We start from the raw sequence: 20,101 nt of genomic DNA, 5'->3' as shown, positions 1-20,101 counted from the left end.
TGAAGATTTCTATTTTGGCAGAGTTAATCTGTAGAGTATTAAGTGCCTCCTATCTTACCCTGATCCCTAAGAAGGATGCTCCTATTAATTCTAGTGATTACAAGCCAATCCCTTTGCTCAATTGTTCCATAAATACCATCACCAATCTCCTATGGCCAACACACTCTAGCAAATCATTCTCAAACTAGTCCACACAAATCAATATGGATCTCATAGAAGCATAGCCATTCAAGACTACTTATCTTGGGCCGTTGAATATTTGCATCAATGCCATCAGTCAAAAAGAGAACTCGTGGTGCTTAAATTGAACTTTGAGAAAGATTTTGATCTTATTGAACATAGCACTATCCTAGAAATTCTGCAACCTAGATGTTTTGGACCCAGATGGATGTTATGGATGAAAATGGTCTTGTCCTTTGGTTCATCTTCAGTCCTGCTAAATGGAGTGCCTGGTAAAATGTTTCTCTGCAAGAGAGGAGTCAGACAAGGAGATCAACTTTTCACCTCTACTATTTATGCTTGCAATTGACTTATTGCGATCTGTCTTCAATGGAGCTTTGTCCCATCGGTTGATTAAAAATCCTATTCCAGTGAACTCCTGCCCAGATTTCCTTATTATACAGTATGCTAATGATACTATGCCGGTTCTGCAAGCTGAGGATACACAACTTCTTCAGATCAAATACCTGATTTTGCACTTTGCTGAGCATACTGACCTTAAAGTTAATTATCACAAAATCCATCCTCATACCTATCAATGTGAGACCTAAAAAACTTCAAAGATTGACTGCCATCTTTGGTTGCCAACAAGGACCTTTCCCCTTCACTTATTTGGGTTTGCCAATTTGTCTATCCAAGCCAAAGATTGATGACTTTCTCCCTATTGTCCAAAGAATATAAAGAAGGCTACTGGGGTGTTCCTCTATGCTCTCCTATGATGGAGGAATTCTCATGATCAAGTATGTGTTCTCTACCCTACCCATCTTTTTCATGTGTTGTCTCATGCTGCCAATGTCTATAGTGGATCAAATCAACAAATACTTGAGGCATTACATATGGAGGAAGTTTGGCATGGAGGATAGAGGATCTACTCTAATTGCAAGGGATAGAATTTGCAAGCCAAAACACCAAGGAGGGCTAGGAATAAAAGATGTTCACACTCACAACAAAGCCTTACTCATGAAAATCTTCATAAGTTTTTGAATAAAGAAGACCTGCCTTGGGTCAAACTCATCTGAGAAAAATACTATGCCTCAGATACCCCTAATAACAAGTTGGAAGGCTCTTTTTGGTGGAAGGCTCATCTTAAACGCTTTCCTATTTATAAGGAGTTTGCAAAATGCAATATTGGCAAGGGTGATTCTGTTTTTTTGGCATGATAAATGGACTAATGTTCCTCTCTCTGCCAAATTTCCAGAGCTTTACTCCGTTGCCCAAAATGACTCCATCTTAGTGGCCTCTGCTTCATCTGCTAAAAGCATTCGGGATCTCTTTCACACTCCCCTTTCCATTTAGGCCTATGATCGGTTTATAGAGGTTGTTGAAATTATTCCCGACACTCACACTGCTGAAAATGACTGTTGGTTCTTCAATAGCCCTAAAAAGAAGTTTTCTGCCACTCAAATATACTCTTCCTTAATAGTAATCGCATGGTTCATATTTTGTTCCAGAACCTGTGGAGGACTGCCTACAAAATAAATCACAAAATCCTTTTTTGGTTGATCTTGCATGACAGAGTTAATTCTAGAGCCATGCTAAAAAGAAAAGATCTCTTCCTCCCTAGTTATAGTTGTGTTTTATGTAATCTGCACACTGAAGAAACTCGCACGCAGGCATCTGCTGTGGGACTCTGATTTTGCTCTGAACTGTTGGAACTCTATGGTTGCTAATAGAAGAAGGGGTACCCCGGTTTATGATGATTCACTTCTGCTTGGGGCGTCTCTCCCTACAGAGATTAGACTGGAGATGATCATCCTTGGGTGCTGGCATATTTGGCAGCAAAGAAATGGACGTATTTTCAAAAAACAACAAGCCATCTTTGGCTTCTTGGAAGATCTGCTTTACAAGGGATTTAGAGCAACACCTTTTCAGAGTTGAAGACGAGTATGTTACTCCCTCTGTTCCAAAATAAGCTAGTACAAAGTTGTACTAAGATAGAGCTCTTTGAGAAATTGTTGACCCAGTCAAAATCAGCTGACCAAGTCATAAACTGAAGATCTTAATTAATTGTGAGGATTTAATAATTAGGAAGCATAGTGTATAGTATAAAAGAACTGAATGGGAGCATTGAGAAATTGTTGACTTGGTCAAAATCGGGTGACCCAATTTTAATTGGACACCTCAATTGATTGTGAGGCTTTTTACCCCTAAGGAGCTTAGTGATACAGTAGATTAATAACAATTTACCGTCGGATAATTGTTCTACGGTGTGAGGCTTCAAAAGAAAATCGGAATGAATGTACACACACCACTATGTACCCGACGTGCAGCCGATAAATAATTTGCACCGTCACATGTTTTAGGGACAAAAGTATCGATGGCTGGATGGAAAACGTCATCTGCATGCCGTCTAAAAATATCGCTTGTGTAGCAGTGCTCAAGGAAAATTATGGGCTCAGGATCTGGAGCATGCAATAATTCGTAGGAACCCACACCGGAAAAAAGACTCGCTCCAATGTGACAGTGAGTCCAGTACCATGTGGCTCCGACGTACGTGTCGTCATGTTGTGGGGGTTACCGACACAGCTGCTCTGTCTCGCTGCTGCTGCAGCTGCTGATCCACCATACATTTCGCTTCCAGGACTGGGGCCGGCCGGCCGGCCATGCACTCGATGATGCCGAAACAGCTTGGATGGCAACAAATTGCACCATGGCAGCGACGTCTCTGGCAAGCTGTAGGCTTGTGCCTAAACCATTTTTTCACACAAGATTGTGTCGTCATTTTTTGACGTGTGCGATGACGATCATACATCGTACTACATGCATAAGTACCGTGCTAGCTATGAGTATAGAAAGAACTGGACAATCTAGCTAGCGACCCTAAAGCTAAGCAGAAGCAAAATTTAACCCAATACCAAAAGGGCTCCACGCCCAGCTTTATAGATAAAGCACGATCATGATACAGGCCAACAGAATACAGAGGTCCACAAAAGCTAATACGGAGAAACACAAGAGAGGAGAGTACAATAAATCTAGCTGTGGGCAACAGCACAACAAGCCTAAAAGATACAATAAAGCCTCGAGGAGGGTAGATGGCCACGAGCACCCGAGCCGCAAGCTTCTTGTACTTCCTAGTCATCTCGTCGACAGCCGCCCTATCTCACCGCTTGCAAAGGGCTCTCCAAAGCTACAAAAAGCCATAAGTTTGAAGATCACATTAGTGGGCCTGATCGGAAAGACACGCTCAATAACGAGTTTATTCCTAATGCACCACAATGTCCATACCGAGGTCCCAAAATTGATCCACATCGATCTACAGACCTGGCCCGAGCGGACCTGACCCAAATTTAACCCAGTTAAACCCCACGGATCGATTCTATTGAAAATTAGGTATTAACCATGAGTTGTAAAGTTTGTATATTTTCTTTTATTGGAGGGAATATGAAAGAGATTTATTTATTTATTTTTGTGAAAAGATTAGATCTATTATAAAAATTCATCGAAAGTGCGAAGCATCTCAAACATAATAAAAACTACATCAAGATTCTGATATCGCTACTGCTGCTATAACAAGCCGCCGACGCGCTGCTGTCGCAACTCCCCTACCGGGGTCGGCTTGATCTTGTCAATGACAATTGTGAAGTCTTCGTGCACATGCCCCTAAGGACCAACACGTTGGAGCCACAGTCGTCGTTGTTGAACTCTTGCATAGATCTGAAACATCTGACAACAAATCTCACCACATGCCGATAAACCCTAACTTCACCGCTCCACAGAGATGGCAGAAATCTACGTCGGAGCTCCATCAACTGCATCCTAATGGATGATCTGTGGAGGATCGGAAGATAAACTTAAAGAAGAAGCGCCACCATCCACCTGAGCGCCGCACTTGCGAGGACCTAAAACTTAAACCTAAACTACTAACTGGAGCGAAGGCACCGGAATTCTCCTCCCCACCAACGGTTGTCGGAGCAGCAGACAGAGAGGAGGGGGAGGCAAATCCATGGGCTCACCGGCAAAGTCTGGAGGAAAAAGTGTGCCCTAGCTGCCAAGAGAAGAGAGAGCTTTATTCAGTAAAAGCATTTCTAGAACAATCAACCAGAAGACTGTTACACAGAAAGTTAGAAGTTTCATCGAGCCAACTCACTCATTAACAGTGTACAGGCGAACTTAGCACACTGGTGAGCTAGGAGATTAGTCGATCTGTTTACACGATGAATACTAAAAGAAGAAAACTGAGGTGCTATATCTCCAATTTCATCTGGTAGAAGTGCAACCACCGAGCATGACAGGGGCCCAATAAGCCACAGATCAACGAGCTCCTTGCAATCCGATTCCATCATCACATTTCTGAAGCCTCGGAAGCTTTTTTTTTAAAGAAGGATTACCTCTGATCTCTGCATCGAGGATGCACACACCCACTTTGTTATAGTATTTAACAGAATCAAACAAAATAAATACATAGATCAACCCAAAGTCATTATTTCGGAAACTATTGTGATTACACCTACAAGCTTATTGGCGTGCCCTAACCGTTTATCAACACACACCGTATATTCCGGTCGCCTCACCAAGCTGCCTGCCAGAAAGCCGAGAGCACCAATCGGTCTAGCTAGACTCTCTGCGCACACCGCATGCACATGCTTTAGAATCAGCCATCACCATCTTCCGTCGTCCCATGTTCAGGAGCGATCAACGTATTCATCTCGCCGGGTCATTCTGCCGTCGACGTCACCGCGATGCTAGACATCACCACCATCCTATGCACCCCCATCCACACACGCCGGTCGCCAACACTCCACTGCACCACGCCACCGAGACCAGCCCGGCCTTGCGGTACTTGTAACACCGCTCCTCCTCGTGTCTCCTCCAGCTAGCTCCTGCTCCAGAATGATGCCCTCAGCAGGGAGAACGACACTGAAGGCGCCGTCATCATCCGATCTGGGATACGCGGATCTAGGGTTTCCCCCGGAACATCTCGAGCGTGGTGACACAACCTGCAACGACGGTGCCTCAAAGAAGAAAACGACGTCAGAGACACCACCATCGTCTGCCATGACCGCAGTCAACACAATTTTCACCAGAAGTTACGTCGGCCCGATCTCGTAGCTGACTGGATCCGTGCGGAGCCTTGCCATGAAGACATATGTTGCCGCCGGAAGGCCGGCAAGGGCATCCAGCCGCCCCTCACCGGTCCCTCCACGCGTCACCGGCCGGCCAAGGCCACGCCACAACGGATCTAGACGGGGCGTTGGATCTGCGGCTACCACCGTCACCCATCACTCGGTCGGGCAAGCCAACGACTCATCCCATCGACCATGGAGGAGTCGGCCGCCGCCGCATGCCAGGGTCGCTACCCTGACTGCGCCGGCGGAAGATGTAGGTGTCGTCGCGAGATCGATCCAGGCAACAAGGTCCGAATCCCTCGTACTCGACCCCGATCAGCCACGCACAACTACCTCGCCGAACTGACGAGGGGTCCACCACCGGATCCACCTCGCCGCACTGACGAGGGGTCCAACGTCGGATCCACCACGCCGCGGGGAGAGACTACGCTACCACTGCCGTCCATCGAGGCGGGCTTCGCCCGTCGGCTTCCTTCGGCAGTGGCCAAGCCGTCGGCTGCGAAGGCAAGGGACGGGGCGGCGGTGGCTAGGGTTCGCCGTGCCGCCCTGGAGAGCGACGCAAGCGACTCCTATCGGTCTTACTAAGTAGAGCCGAAGCCTGGGAGCTGTGCAAATACAACATCATAACCGGTATATGTGAAGAATACAAGTGTCCTTCTTTTCTAGACATACAAGAAATGGGCAATGTTTACAAGGAACCGCATCTACGGTTGTATCATATACAAATACAATTTGGTCCCCGCAAAAAATTGCAATTTGATCATCCACGCTAACACCCTCCCTAAGTCAAAAACTGGTGTCTTGTGATTACTAAGACTATCCCAAATTCCAAGAAGAGTGGAGCTGCTAAGCCCTTGGCAAAAATAGCTGATAAGGTACGGTGCCGGAGCCTCACCCATGGCCACGCGATCTCGAACAAAGTGTGGATCAATCTCTACGTGATTCACTCTTTGATGGTTAGCTCAATCCCGAGTCATGAATATCGAACTGATGTTATCACATAACACTACTGTGCGCTAGTTAGATTCTTAGAGTCGGTCCACTGTCTCCTGCATAATAGGCATAGGCATAGTGTTGATCATTTATGGCTTTACTGTTGCAGTCATGTCTTTTTTTTTTACTTTTGTCTAATGGTGTGTAGCTGTGTGCATCCTAACTATGTAGAGATCGGATGTTGCTCATTATACTTTGTATCCATTTAGTGCTACATTTTAAATTAAAAAAATATCAACAACAAAAAAATCCTTTGCACTTGAGCGTGAGACTTCATGTTGGCTCTTCGCAGGCAGGACCAAATTGGCAAACGCATCCTCGTAAGATACCTCTTGGAAGTTGGACCATGTCCCAATCCGTCAACAACAATCTCACATGACATGGCAAAAATTCAGTCACGTAATGCGCTGTACCCCCGTATGTAACCAAATAGTAACAAAAATCTGACCGGAGCATGGGTGGAAGCTCCACAGCTCTTGACTTGACTAGTGAAAGTGACAAAAGTGCACATGTTACACGAATGTCTACGTTCGTGAATCTGTGTCTAGCTTCCCTAGACACAGATTGTCAAAGTTGTTGATTAGACCAGTCGCCAGTCAGTCCTTTCTTTTGGGATACCTACATTTTGAGGAGCTGTCACCTGTACTGTCTACTAGCTATAGCTTAGCTAGTGTTCAAGACTAGCTATTCCATGTCTCCGTCAACCCGGCCAATTCTCCCGGCCTATAGCGCCGTGATGACTGTGGCCCGGGTTAATTCGTGCTCTCTGAGGCAGAGACGCCTCAGCTAGTTGCGGCTGCCAGAGAAACCGAGAGCGCGTACATGTCAATGTCCCAATGAATATACGTGATACCTTTCACACATAGTCCTCCGTGTCTGCTGCCTGGACAACGTACGACGACCGGCCTCGAAGACGACTTCTACCCGGCTTGAAACGGGTTCAGTGAAATAGCGAACTTCTGGACTACCTTGATGACTTTTCGGCCCATGCTTCACTAAACTTCTGAGTTTCAACAAGTTTGCTCCGTTAAGACAAAAACATAGAGATGACAACGAGCTTTGTTCATGCCAAATGTAGGAGATGAATAAGACTTCGACACCCCAAAAACATGGATGTATTTTTCACTTTATGTAATGGTGTTTTATAAAGGTCTGTGCCACTTAATATATGGTATTTCCGTAAATAAAATTAACAAAAACTAACATAAAGTCATCAACCGACTAGAAGTAGAGCTAGGCGCACTAGCTAGCTTCAGATACGAGCACCGAGAAGTGAACAATCAAAGGCAATCAGACACTCATTACAATTTAACAAGAAGCAAAACAAAAACTAAGCTCCGAACGAAACAGGATTTGCTTGATCCTCACCATGAGCACAAGCCTTTGTCTTAATAGGGGCTGCTCTTACAAGCACCAAGTACCGGCGAGAGGCCGGGCTAGAAGCATCTAGCACAGAATGGCTTTGGGTCTAACAAAAAACTCATCAAAATCCCACTCATGCATCAGCACCATCACCATACGTGTCGGTACACACAACACCTCGAGACTATTAGACGAGGGGGTTCAAGGCAGTGCCTACAAGGTGGGAAGCATCGCCCACGAGCGTCGAAACCGCCGACAACGATCAAGGTCTTACAAAGCCTTTCGCTTTCTACCCATCCTTCATCCAAATTATCGACGATTGATTCAACGCCAATCTTATGATCAAGTCACGAGTTGTAAAGCATAAAACAAGGGATATGAGCCCAGAGGGATCTCATCGGAGACAGCAAGAAAACGGTGGTTTTACATGATCACCCCCGGTGGGTAATAGTTGTACTTCCTACTTAAAGATGTATACTGATGAATGGGTTTATATAGTACAAGCCCTAGATTGGATCTATAATACTTGTTCTTGTGAGAGTTACAATCTGAAAGGCTTGAGTCTTTGGCAGTCTTATTTGGGCAAGTCTTGTATCTCCAAAATTTTGGCCGTTGACCAATAGGTTGGCCTGTCTTTGGATCACAACCAAAATTTTGGAACCTTGCCAATTACTTGGTCACCCCTCGTGATTTTGTAGCAGGCTGCGCTGCTTCGGGCGAATTCCTGGCGGCAAATTCATGTGGCAAAATTTTGGAAAGCGCTATTTGAAAGGGCCGGCATGGGCACCAACCAAACAACTTCTAAGGCTGGCCATAGTGAGAGTAAGATGAGTCATAGTGAGAGTAAAATAAATAGTAACATGCATGTCACATAAGTAAAAAAAATTATGTGGCAAGTAATTAAAAAGAAGAGAGACAAATAGAGGTCTCTGTTATCATACCTTTTCGAAACCTATGACACTACCAGCTATAGAGGTAGTAACCAAGGGGGAAAAACAGCGCGCTATAACAAAATAGCACTGGCTTTAAAATATGCTATTAGCCTGCTATATCATGCTATAGCGTGCTATTAGCAAGAATTTGTACAGTGATTTATTTAGCGAGACAATTCTCAAAATGCTATAGCGTGCTATGGTCGATGCTATAGCGTGCTATTTTTTTCAGCGTAGTGACATATAGACTAGTAACTTATGCATGTTACTAGTCTGACATACTCCCTACTATGACTAACTTAACTTAGCTAGTAACATGGCACATCCTAAGGCAAATTTGCTTATGTGACAAGTACTCAACAAGGGGAGAGATATTTGTAGTAACAAAATATGTTACTCTAATATAACGTACCCCAAGGCAAAATGTCTCTACATCTAAATAAATGAAGGCTTGCATTATATCACACATGTATTACTACCCACTATGTAGATAGTAACGTAGAGTAGTAACATATGCATGCAGAAATGTTACTAGTCTAAGTTACTTTAGGATCCGAATCGCTTTTTTAAATTGAGTGGAAACTAGGGAAATAGTACTTTCGTTGTTCTCACGATGAGGAGCGACATTTCTTTCTATTTTGTTCTCTTCAGATAAAACTGGTTGGGTAGAAAGGAGACACACCGCTCAGGGTTCAAGGGGCTGTTTGGATTTGCAGCCTGAGGCTGCCTTACCAAACTTTTGGCATTGACCATAATAAGTAGAGTATCGGTGTCTATTTGGTTCGTAGCCAGAGTTCCCTGTCCACGTCAATTTTCCGGTCATTCGTTCAACTTCAACGCCCGCACGCTGGTGAGATAGAGGCGGCGAAATCCTTCGCCAATAATTTGGCGCGACTGACCTGGGCGTGAACCAAACAGGCCCCAAACCCTGAGAGTAACGTGATTGTATTAGGAAATATAGATTAGATTGGAAATATTCTGGCTTGTCGTGTACTCTAAATAGATCATGTACTTCTATATATATACCTATGAGGCTCAAGCAATATAACGAATTATTTCACCAATCTCTCTCTCCTTTCTAACATGGTATCAGCCTAATCACAATCCATACCCTAGCCGCCGCCGCTTCCGCACCCGCGCGCCGCCTCCGGGGCGGTCGGCCTCCATGACCGCCGCCGAGGGCCGCGCCGCCCGTACCTAGAGTTCGTCCGCCGGTCGTGTTAACCGGCTGCCCCAGAGAGTTTTTTCCCCAAGCCCTTGCTCCGGATTTTTCTCTTTTCCATCGGTCGTCTTGATCGGCGGTTCTTTTTTGATTTTCCGATCTTAGATCGGTTTGCGTCGCCCGCCGTCGTCATCAACCCCCGCGCTTCTACTCCAACCTTGTGGCGCCAACACCGCAACCTTCAGCTGGAACGAGATGCGGGGTCTCAGGAACACTTGAGGTCCGCGCGTCCGTCCGCATGATGTTCTCCGCCGGCTATCGTCATCCATCGATATCTTCATCATCCATCAAGAACGACTGCATTACAACATCCGAGGCCGACTGGGCTGCTCACCGGCTGTGGTGGCCGCTCACGGCGTGGCTGCTCTTTTGCTAGCCCGTCACGGCGTGCATGAGTTGGTTGCTTGCACGTCCCGTGCATGTATGCTTGCATACCTAACACTCTTGTACAGCCGCGAATCAATCTGTGGTTGAATTGGTTAGGTGAACAGTGATATCCTCAACCTATCAGGGTTTAAATTCTGGTGCTCGCATTATTCTTGGATTTATTTCGGGATTTCCGGCGATGCGCTTTTAGTGGGAGGAGACGTTCCCGTCGACGACGAGGCGCCTACGGTGACTTCGTAAATCTCAAGATGGTATGCTGGCTTAGTCTCTCGGAGGTGCTCATAGGGGTAGGTGTGCGTGTATGTGTTCATAAGGATGAGGGTATGCGCGTGTATATGAGCGCTTGTGTCTGTACTGATGCTAAAAAAAACACTCTTGTACAGCCGCGTGATGCACGTCTCCCATACCTCATCGAGTTCGTTCACGTCTTCTTGATCTGGCTAGCCATGTCCGGTCTGATCAACCGCATGCGCGCAATTCCACTGGATCCCTGAAGATCATCACCGAGTATAGCGTGCCTTTTCACTGATCGAGTATCGGGTTATCGCTGCGTCGCCCTGTCGGGCCGCAGCACTGTCACTTTGTTGTTCTTCCGGCTGCACCGACCCACATCACCGCTACGTCGTTCCTTTGGGCTGTAGTGCCACGACCCATGGTCCATCTTCGTTCGGGCCCGTCTTCTTCAGGTCGTCCCTGTGGTTGCACCGACCCTCGCGCCGCTGCTGCGTCGCCCCGTTGGGCCATAGCGAACGTGGCACGCGATCCACGCCGTGGTCCCGAAGCCGTCCTCGCGGTTGCACCGACCCATGCTCCGTCACTGCGCCGCCTCTTCGGGCTGTAGCGCCGTGGCCTGTGGTCCCTGTGACCGCCCCGAGGTCTTCCGTCGTCGCCCAGACCTGCCAGTTGCCGCTACATCGCCCCTTTGGGCCGTAGTGCCGCGGCCCGCGGTACACCGCCGTCCCTGCGCGTCGACTTCCCGTGGTATGCGTCGCGCCGTCTCCCTTGGCGCGGGAACGCCACCATCCGCGCCGGTCTTCGTCACGCTGTCAGGGTTCTTCGCCTACTTCGAGCACCGCCGCCGCACTCCTAACCTAGCCGCCGCCGCTGCTCTTCTTTGGCCGCTGCCGCGCCGCCCGTCCACCCCCTTAGTCTTCGTCCAAGCACCAGCCCGTCGCCAGCATCGCCATCATCTACCCCGATCACTTCGTCTACTCCGACCACCGTTGGTGACATCGGCCCCGTGCCGATGGACGCCGCAATCGTCATCGAGTTCTTCTCTGTTGGCCTCTCCGACTTCTCTGATATGGCGTACAGCTCGTGCAGGTCCCTCATTTAAGCATGCCCGATGCTGGCAACACCGATGCGTGCCTTCATCCGCGACGTGTCTCCGGGCCTGGCAAGCCTGGTCGGCGCTTCGTCAACTTCGTCTTCGTCCGTCTACGCATGCCCGGTGCTGGCAACACCGGTGCGTGCCTTCGTCCATGATGTGTCCCCGGGCTTGGCAAACCCGCCGCGACGCGTCATCAACCACATCTTCTTCCGGACGCACCACTACTTCGACACTACTGCGCCCATGCTAACTCGGCGCCCCCTTGCGCCTGCGGCTCCACGGCGACTTCCTCGACACCGGCCACCCCGACTCGACATTGACCACGGCATTCTTCGCACGGCTACCTCGACCACGGCTCCACCACCCATGCTCTCGGCTACCTCGACAAACTGCACAAAGGGCTACCGCCTTGCTTGAGCAACCTCGTCGGTTTTCACTCCAGCCACGACTCCGCGATGCATCGACCGTTACAACTGTGGGGGGGGGGGGGTGTCCGTCGGTTTGCCTTCGGATTCTTCTCCAGTCTCACCGTCTGCGTCGCTATCGTTGTGACTGCGGGGGGCTGTTGAGTAACGTGATTGTATTAGGAAACATAGGTTAGACTAGGAAATATTTTGGCTTGCCCTGTACTCCAAGTAGATCATGTACTCCTATATATATGCCCACGAGGCTCAAGTAATACAATGAACTATTTCACCAATCCCTCTCTCCCTTGTAACATGTTCCATACAGTGAAAATAAGCATCTGACGCGATGGTATAGTTTTACGGAAATAATAACGCCCACACGTATGGCAGTTTTGTAACTCGCCCACACGCGTGGATCATCATCCAGTGCAATTTGCATGAATCTTGACACATTGAGGCAAAATTTGCATGCCACGTAGGATGAGGCTGGTGTGTGGGCGTTGAAGAGTTTGCCCACACGCCCCGCACCATGCTGTTTGCCAGCGGCGCTGTGTTGGCGAACTAGTTTCTGCCCACACAGCCACCACCTAGTCCATGCGCATGTGGGCGAACTGCTTTTCGCCCACACGACACTTCTACGTTGTGGATGGCAACTGCAGTTATGTAAACGTAGCAATTAGGTACACACATATGGCAACTGTGATTCTTTGCTAGATGGCAACTGCAGTTGCGCGTACGTGGCAACCAGATAAACACACATGACAAGTGTGATTAACCTTACATGACAACTATGGTTGGACCACACGTGACAACTAGGTAAACACACATGGCAACTACTGTTTGACCATATGTAGCAAGTAGTTAATCACACACGGCAACTACCATAAATTAGACATGGCAATTATAGTTAACCAAAACAGATAGAGTTGTCATGCTTTTACAACTACACTTGCCATCCCGGATAACTACATCTGTCATCCAGGATGACAACTAAATCGTCATCCCGCGGATACCTAACGTAGCTGCGCCAGGACATGTGGGCATTTTTGCTTCGTGCCACACGCGCGGGGTGAAAATGAGTAGTATTTGTTGGGCGTGTGGCACGAAGTAGCTGCACCCGCACGTGTGGGCAATTCTAATATTCGCCTACACACAGCCCGTGTGGACTGCCTCCTGTTCACACCACACACGGTGTGTGGGCGCATGTCTAATATACCACACATGTGGTGGATATCGGCGTCCTAGTTTTATCTGCAAAGTATCAAATTTCTCTTTCTTCTAATTAAATCAGCTTAGACGTCAGCATTTTCTTCTGCGTACATGACATCCTTTTAGGTACGGTTGGGGGTGTAGACATGCCTTTTATACCCGTATATATATACTCAGTGCAACGATGAGATTATTAAAGGCTTCAACTATCGATGGAAGAAATTCACCGGTGAATTTTGCACGTGGCTCAACCGTGAGACTATGCTTTGTGCGGCGGTTTCCAGGTTCACACGCCGGACACCACTCAACTCACTCACACATCAGGGAATCGATGCCGCGATCGAGCTCTCCTCTCCCTATAAATTCGGGGGCATCCTTGCACAGCCCGTATCATCCATCCGAAGACCTGCCTAGCAAAGAGCCATTTGCATCAAGGAACTGATGGCTGCTGCCCAGATCACCTCCTTGTCCTTCTCCGTCCAGCCAATAATGTTCCATTCGGCTTCGCCGGTGGCCGGAAACGGTGGCCGGAGAGGCCGTCCAAATGCTTTCTTCTGCCCTTGGGCGCCGGTGATCTGCCATGGGCGACGGGGGGCCACGTCCCGTGCGCTGTCCGATAACTGTGACTTCCAGGTATATATAGTTCTTGTTCTAAAAAAAAGGAATATATAGTTCTTTTTCGCAAAAAAAAAGGTATATATAGTTCTGGTACGGCACAACAGTTAACATGAATATTTTGTCACTGAAACTGCACGCTTGTTGTGTACTCTCTCTCTCTCTCTCTCTCTCTCTCTCTCTCTCTCTCTCTCTCTCTCTCTCTCTCTCTCTCTCGTTTTGCGAAGTCTCAGTTATATTGGCAGGTTGCATTTTTCTAAATCAAAATAGACTTGCGAAAATCTCAATAAATTCAGAACAGAATAAGGCTTGCACTTTTCTAGAAGTGTAGGTTTCATTTTTCTAAATCGACAAAGACTTAAGAAAATCTCAATTGATTGGGACATAGATGAACCGTAATTTTATAGGAAGATGTTTAACAAAACATTAAAAGCTTATGATATTTTGGAAGTAATTTTGTGAGAAGTTCGATGATCAATAGTATATGACTCAGCAATCTAAATAATTTTCATACATTAAAAGTCAAAGTTTGAAATATTTGAATGAATGTTATCAAGATTGTTGTTAACTCATAGTGGTTAGTAGTTTATGATATAACACATGTCTCTAAATTTTGTTTTCTTGTTACAAAGAATTTGCTCTCCGTGCAACACCAAGAAGGCCTAACAGGTGTGCAAGCGTTGTTCCTTCGGCACCCAAAAAGCAGCAGCGGCATGATGACCATTGTTGATCACCTCAAACACCTCTGCATTGACCAGTATTTCCAAGACGAGATCAGCAATGTCGTGGATTCATGCATGGATCTCACACATAGTGATAATCTCCTCGATGTAACCCTTTCCATGAGGCTGATGAGGGAAGCTGGATATCATGTTTCAGCTGGTCAGCAAACTATATTTTACATATTTTTACAAAATAGTGTGAGTGGCATAATAACATAGGTGTAGCCAACTCCAGAATAAAATATATTGTCTTCCTTAAGCAGATTATCCCAGATATTTTTTTTCATTATATGTACTTGCCTGAAAACCCTTCTCCTCACCGCGGCAGATGAGGTTCTTCAAAAGTTTGCAGATGGTAATGGTGATTTCAGCCTAGCTCATAGCCAAGACATCAGAGGATTGCTGAGCTTGCATGATGTGTCACACCTCAACATGGGAGAAGCTTCGCTCTACAAGGCAAAGGAGTACTCAGGCAAACACCTTAGATCTACACTGAAGTACTTGGAGCCAAAGCTTGCAAGATATGTAAGGCAATCACTAGACCATCCATATCATGTCAGCCTGATGCAGTACAAGGCCAGGCACCACCTGAGCTACCTCCAGAGCTTGCCCACTAGGAACACTGCAATTGAGAAGCTGGCAGTTGCAGAGTTTCAGATTAACAAGTTTCAGCATCAGAGGGAAATGCAAGAGGTTAACAGGTACTCTCCTTCCATAATTAATTTTGTAGAGATTGTCTAATCTACTCATTCTCTTGATAAGAGAAACGCTAGAACTCCTGCAAATTTTCTATAAATTAATAATTTTAATTGCTCATGTAATCCCACAATTAAAAGTGGGGTGATTTTTACTATTAAATGTTCATTTCACACACAGATGGTGGATGGATTTGGGATTGGCCAAAGAAATACCGGCTGCAAGGGACCAAGTAGTGAAATGGTACATGTGGCCCATGACTATCCTCGAGGGTTACTCCTTCTCTAAGTATCGAATTGCGACCACAAAGATCATCTCAATGGTCTACATTGTGGATGACATCTTTGATCTTGTTGCCACACAAGAGGAGCTCTCCCTCTTTAATGAGGCAATCATAATGTGAGCATGCATGTTCCCATTACAGATTAATGCATTTTGACTCACCGCATAATTCCGTCCTGCACAAATAAATAGCCTCCTAAAAAGTCCACTTAAACAATCATACTTTTTCTAACATTGACATGTTGCCACGGGAATTCGTGTTAAAACAAGTGCATAACTAGGTGCTTGAAAACAACCAAAACTAATGGAAAAAACAATGTGAGATTGTCCTTGGTTTATATTTTAGAAACAATAAAACATATGAATATCTGACAAAAATTTGTATAAAAAGAGAGAAGAAATTGAACTGAACTTAACGCGGCACATCTTTTAACAAAAATGTGAAGCATGAACTATATAAGTTTGCTGCTCCAAGTGTCCAACACATATATATCATCCATGCCCACACAACAAATTAATGCAGGAAGAGAATGACTTCATGTGGCATGTTGTACATGGATAGATTAGTGCAAAAAATGTATTTACGAGTATATGCATGACTTGCTAATGCCACAAGATTTTGATCGGACCGCTATCCGATCAATAATTGAGGTCGCATTGAAGCATGCACATGTCTGTAGAAATTTAGTAATGGGGGTTATTTATTTATATATAGAAGATATGTTAGTTAAACATACGAGGCTTGTGAGTATTTTTTGTAGATTTATACTTTTTTGTTTTAAATGGAAATAGCATATGGTAGAATTTATGTGCCAATAGTGGCATCTATTTGCTAATGGAGGAAAAAATCATGGTTTAATTAATGCCTTATACGATGATATATAAGTACATGTTCTTGTGATAAAAGTTTCACACACAAAATGCACATTTTGACAGGTGGAATCTTGAAGCAGCTGATTCACTCCCAAGCTACATGATATCATGCTACAAGGCTCTTTACAATATAACAAATGATATCGCTGACATGTCCATGAAAGAGCATGGACTGAACTCAATCAATCATCTCAAGAAAGCCGTATGTCTTCTGGAATAATTCTTCATTTTGCTTGCCTAAGAAATTAAATATATTAATAGTATCACCTCATATATTTGTATTTATGTATGGCTGTGTGTATCTCCTGCTACAGAGGCCAGGGGTAATCCTCCTTTCAAAAAAAATATTTAAATTTATGTACTACAATTTTTTATTGATCATTTTTAAAAATCTTAACAATATAACACTGGAGCTTCCTTGGAGAAAGCTTACCTTCTTTACGTTATCTTGCAGTGGGCAACTTTGTTTGATGGATTCATGATTGAGGCAAAATGGTTGTCTGGTAATCAGGTCCCTACACGGGAGGACTACCTGAGAAACGGCATCATCACCTCAGGAGCACCACTTTTGTTTATGCACCTTCTCTTCATGCTAGGCCATGATTTAACGGAGGAAAATAACGACCACATGTCTCGGATTATCTCATGCCCAGCAAAAATCATGAGGCTCTGGGACGACATGGGCAGTGCAAAGGTCAGAACACACCAAAAACTTTGACACGCCCATGAAATGCATGTACAGCTGCGCATGCACATATATACATCATATTTTAAAAAGGATTACTACTAGAAATTTTATGTGAATTAACTAATGGCCAAGTAGTGAAAGGAATTTTATGTGAATTTTATGCACATTAATTTATTTTTCTCTATGTCCCATGCAGGATGAAGCACAAGAAGGGCTCGATGGATCGTACAAGGAGCTCTACCTAAAAGAGAGCCCTCATAGCGACGCGGAGGGGCACATGTTAGAGATGATTGCAGGTGAGTGGGAGTGTCTCAACAGGGAGTGCTTCTCCAGGACGAGGTCATCACTATCCCCTACCTTCATTCGAGCGTCACTCAATTTCGCAAGGATGGTCAGCGTCATGTATGGCTACGACCACGAGCACAGGCTCCCTGTCCTTGAGGATTACACCAGAATGCTACTCTTCTGAATCATACATGACCAGTACATTAACTGTACAAAAGTCTTGTAAATGTAGTGTATTCTTGTTGTGGTCGTTACATATATTGGAGTTAATATTACGAGGGTGGCTAATCGATGGGTGATCATGGGGATGCTCACTTCCGACAAACCCCGTGGTTCCGGAGCTCTTCTTGAACTTTTACCTTCTGCTCATCTCATCCTGACACCGTTCACCCGCCTTTCATCTACACCTATCTTTCACCTCAAAGACCCAGATAATTGGACCCCCAAAATGAAATTATTTTAACTGAACCATTCCAACCATCAAAAGATATATTTTTTGTGAACTTTGAACAAATATCCATAGGACTTTGAACAAATTTTAGAAAGTTCTGCCAACTAATCAGGCCAAGATTTAAACTAATTACAGAAAAATCATACCTAAACTTAAGAATCCCCAACAAAATCTATGTAATATAACCAAAATCATCAAAGCTTTCACCTAATCACTGATGTCCTTCCAACCAAAAAAGGAAACCCCATTATCCCCACCCCTACGTCCTCCCCATGGCAATGGTAAGCCCATCCCATCCACGAGTGTGTGGAGGCACCGTCCGTGGGGCCACATGGTGCGAGTGGCGACCACCGACTAACGGTGGTTGCGTGCATGGTGCACTAGTACCCTGCAGAGTGTCGCAGCACACATATTAGATCTAGGTGGCCAGCGGTGCACATGACGGGTTAGTGACGTGCAACAGACCAACAGTCAAAGGGAAGGAAGCCTAAGGACTCCCCCAAACTCAGCTCGTGTGTAGGGAGGGAGGGATGAGATTGTCCGGATATGTCTAGACCACCACCCAACCTCACCATAACCCCACTCCCCCCCCTCTCTCTCTCTCCTCTATCTTTTCTAGCCACGCCGAACACAACCTCATTGTTCCCCCTCTCTCTCCTCTATCTCTTCCAGACATGCAAGGGATTCCCCCCTTTTTCTGCGAGCGGTGTGATGAGAAGGATGACACACAAATCGCACGACTCACATGAGGTGCATCGTGCGGCTGGCAGGCGACTAATCGGGATCTAGCGCCTAGCCCCACCCACTAAACAAACAATACATATTAAACATTCTCTCACATACTTGTGCTAATGCCTATTTTTATCGAAACACCGAGTACAATATATTGTGCTAATGTCTCTTTGTGGGAGTTCGAACCTCCGTCGTGTAGGAGTTCGACACCCCCGGCCCACGAAAAACCACACCTGGATCCCACATCTATATCGTGTCCCCCTTGCTCTGCATCTGTTTCATCCCTGGACGTCCTCATCCCTGGACGTCGCCGCCACTGTACCACCTTGGCCACCCGGTTGCCATGCCGCTTTGCCTACGTTGTTGTTCCACCTCTCATCCGTCCGTCATGCAGGTACCATCCTCCTATGTAGATATCGTCGCGTGGGGATCCCCAAGCCCGGCAAGTGTTTGGCGAAATCCCCGTGCTAAATTTTTGCTAATTTTTCTCCCTTCTTTAAAACAATGGATTCGGACTACTGTCATTTGAATATTTTTCACTCATCAATAATTGATATGCTATTTTTTTAGCGGTGCGGACTTAGAAAAGGAGGGGCTATATAGGGGGCGGGGTTGGATAAACATTGGTAACCCAGACTCGTTATGCATTTCTTTTCTGATGGCCAAATAGTTCCCGGATAGTGACCTTCTTAATGCAACTATGAAGAAACGGTCCTCCTATACGTGGCAGAGTATTATGTCAGAAGTTGATTTTTGTTTAAGGGACATATGTGAAGAGTTGGAAATGGAGAAAAAAATATCTAGGAAGATGTGTGGATTCCACAATCGCCTACAAAGAAGGTTCTTATGAACACAGACAGTCAACTTCTCTCTCATGTGAGCGATCTTATAGACCCAACCACCACATATTGGGATGTTCAACTAGTGAATCAGATCTTCTGGCATCTTGATACTCAAAGATTCTTAGCTATTCCCCTTCTGACGCATGATATGATAGATTTCTTGGCATGGAGGCACACAAATGGCTTGTTTTCGGTTCGTTATGCTTACCATTGTGAATGGGAAAATCAATATGGGAATAAACAGGAAATTGAGAATGGTGTAGGTACTTCCGTTCCTAATTTATATGGAGTATGGTATGGAGTTTATTATGTCCATTAAAGGTCAAAATATTTAGTTGGAGGGCTTTGCGGAGCCATCCCTTGCCATGCAGTCCTAGCTAATAGGCACACAAAGGTGCAGGCACATTGTCCGGTGTGTAACGCTAGTGCGGATATCATCAAACATCTTCTCTTCGAGTGTCCTAAAGCAAATGATCTCTGGAGTTTACTAGGAGTTGAGGATGTCAGAACAAGAGCTTGTCATGTTGATCATTCCGGTCCAATAGTACTAGAGTTCCTTCTTAACATACCTGGCCATGAAGTTTTCGTCATTAGACAAGGAAGATTTAGAGAAATTATTGTGGTTACCTGTTGGTACCTATAGTGGGAGTGAGGGAGTCCTGTATTAGGGGGTCCTCGGGCGTCCGGGCTATGTGACATGGGCCGGATTCATGGGCCTTGAAGATACAAGATGGAAGGCTCTCCCCCGTGTCCGGATGGGACTCTCCTTGGCATGGAAGGCAAGCTTG

The 20,101-nt window shown here is 45.8% G+C and overlaps 1 protein-coding gene across 1 annotated transcript; it reads left to right on the top strand.

Annotated features, from left to right (window-relative positions):
- Positions 1–13,533: 13,533 nt before the first annotated feature.
- On the top strand, positions 13,534–15,158 carry LOC125514523 (S-(+)-linalool synthase, chloroplastic-like). The gene is made up of 2 exons (XM_048679862.1): positions 13,534–13,760; positions 14,375–15,158. The coding sequence occupies exons 1-2, from the start codon at positions 13,569–13,571 to the stop codon at positions 14,681–14,683; spliced, it is 501 nt and encodes a 166-aa protein (XP_048535819.1). The 5' UTR covers positions 13,534–13,568; the 3' UTR covers positions 14,684–15,158.
- The last annotated feature ends 4,943 nt before the right edge of the window (positions 15,159–20,101 follow it).

The sequence above is a fragment of the Triticum urartu genome, chromosome 6 (genome assembly GCF_003073215.2).
Source record: "Triticum urartu cultivar G1812 chromosome 6, Tu2.1, whole genome shotgun sequence".
NCBI lineage: Eukaryota > Viridiplantae > Streptophyta > Magnoliopsida > Poales > Poaceae > Triticum > Triticum urartu.
This window is presented reverse-complemented; position numbering and strand designations above follow the sequence as displayed.

Bases quoted from the DNA above. Each gene is read 5' to 3' on its own strand.
- LOC125514523 (XM_048679862.1), top strand. From the start codon at position 13,569: ATGGCTGCTGCCCAGATCACCTCCTTGTCCTTCTCCGTCCAGCCAATA. The intron at 13,761-14,374 runs GTATATATAGTT...CTTGTTACAAAG, and splicing joins CCGATAACTGTGACTTCCAG to AATTTGCTCTCCGTGCAACA.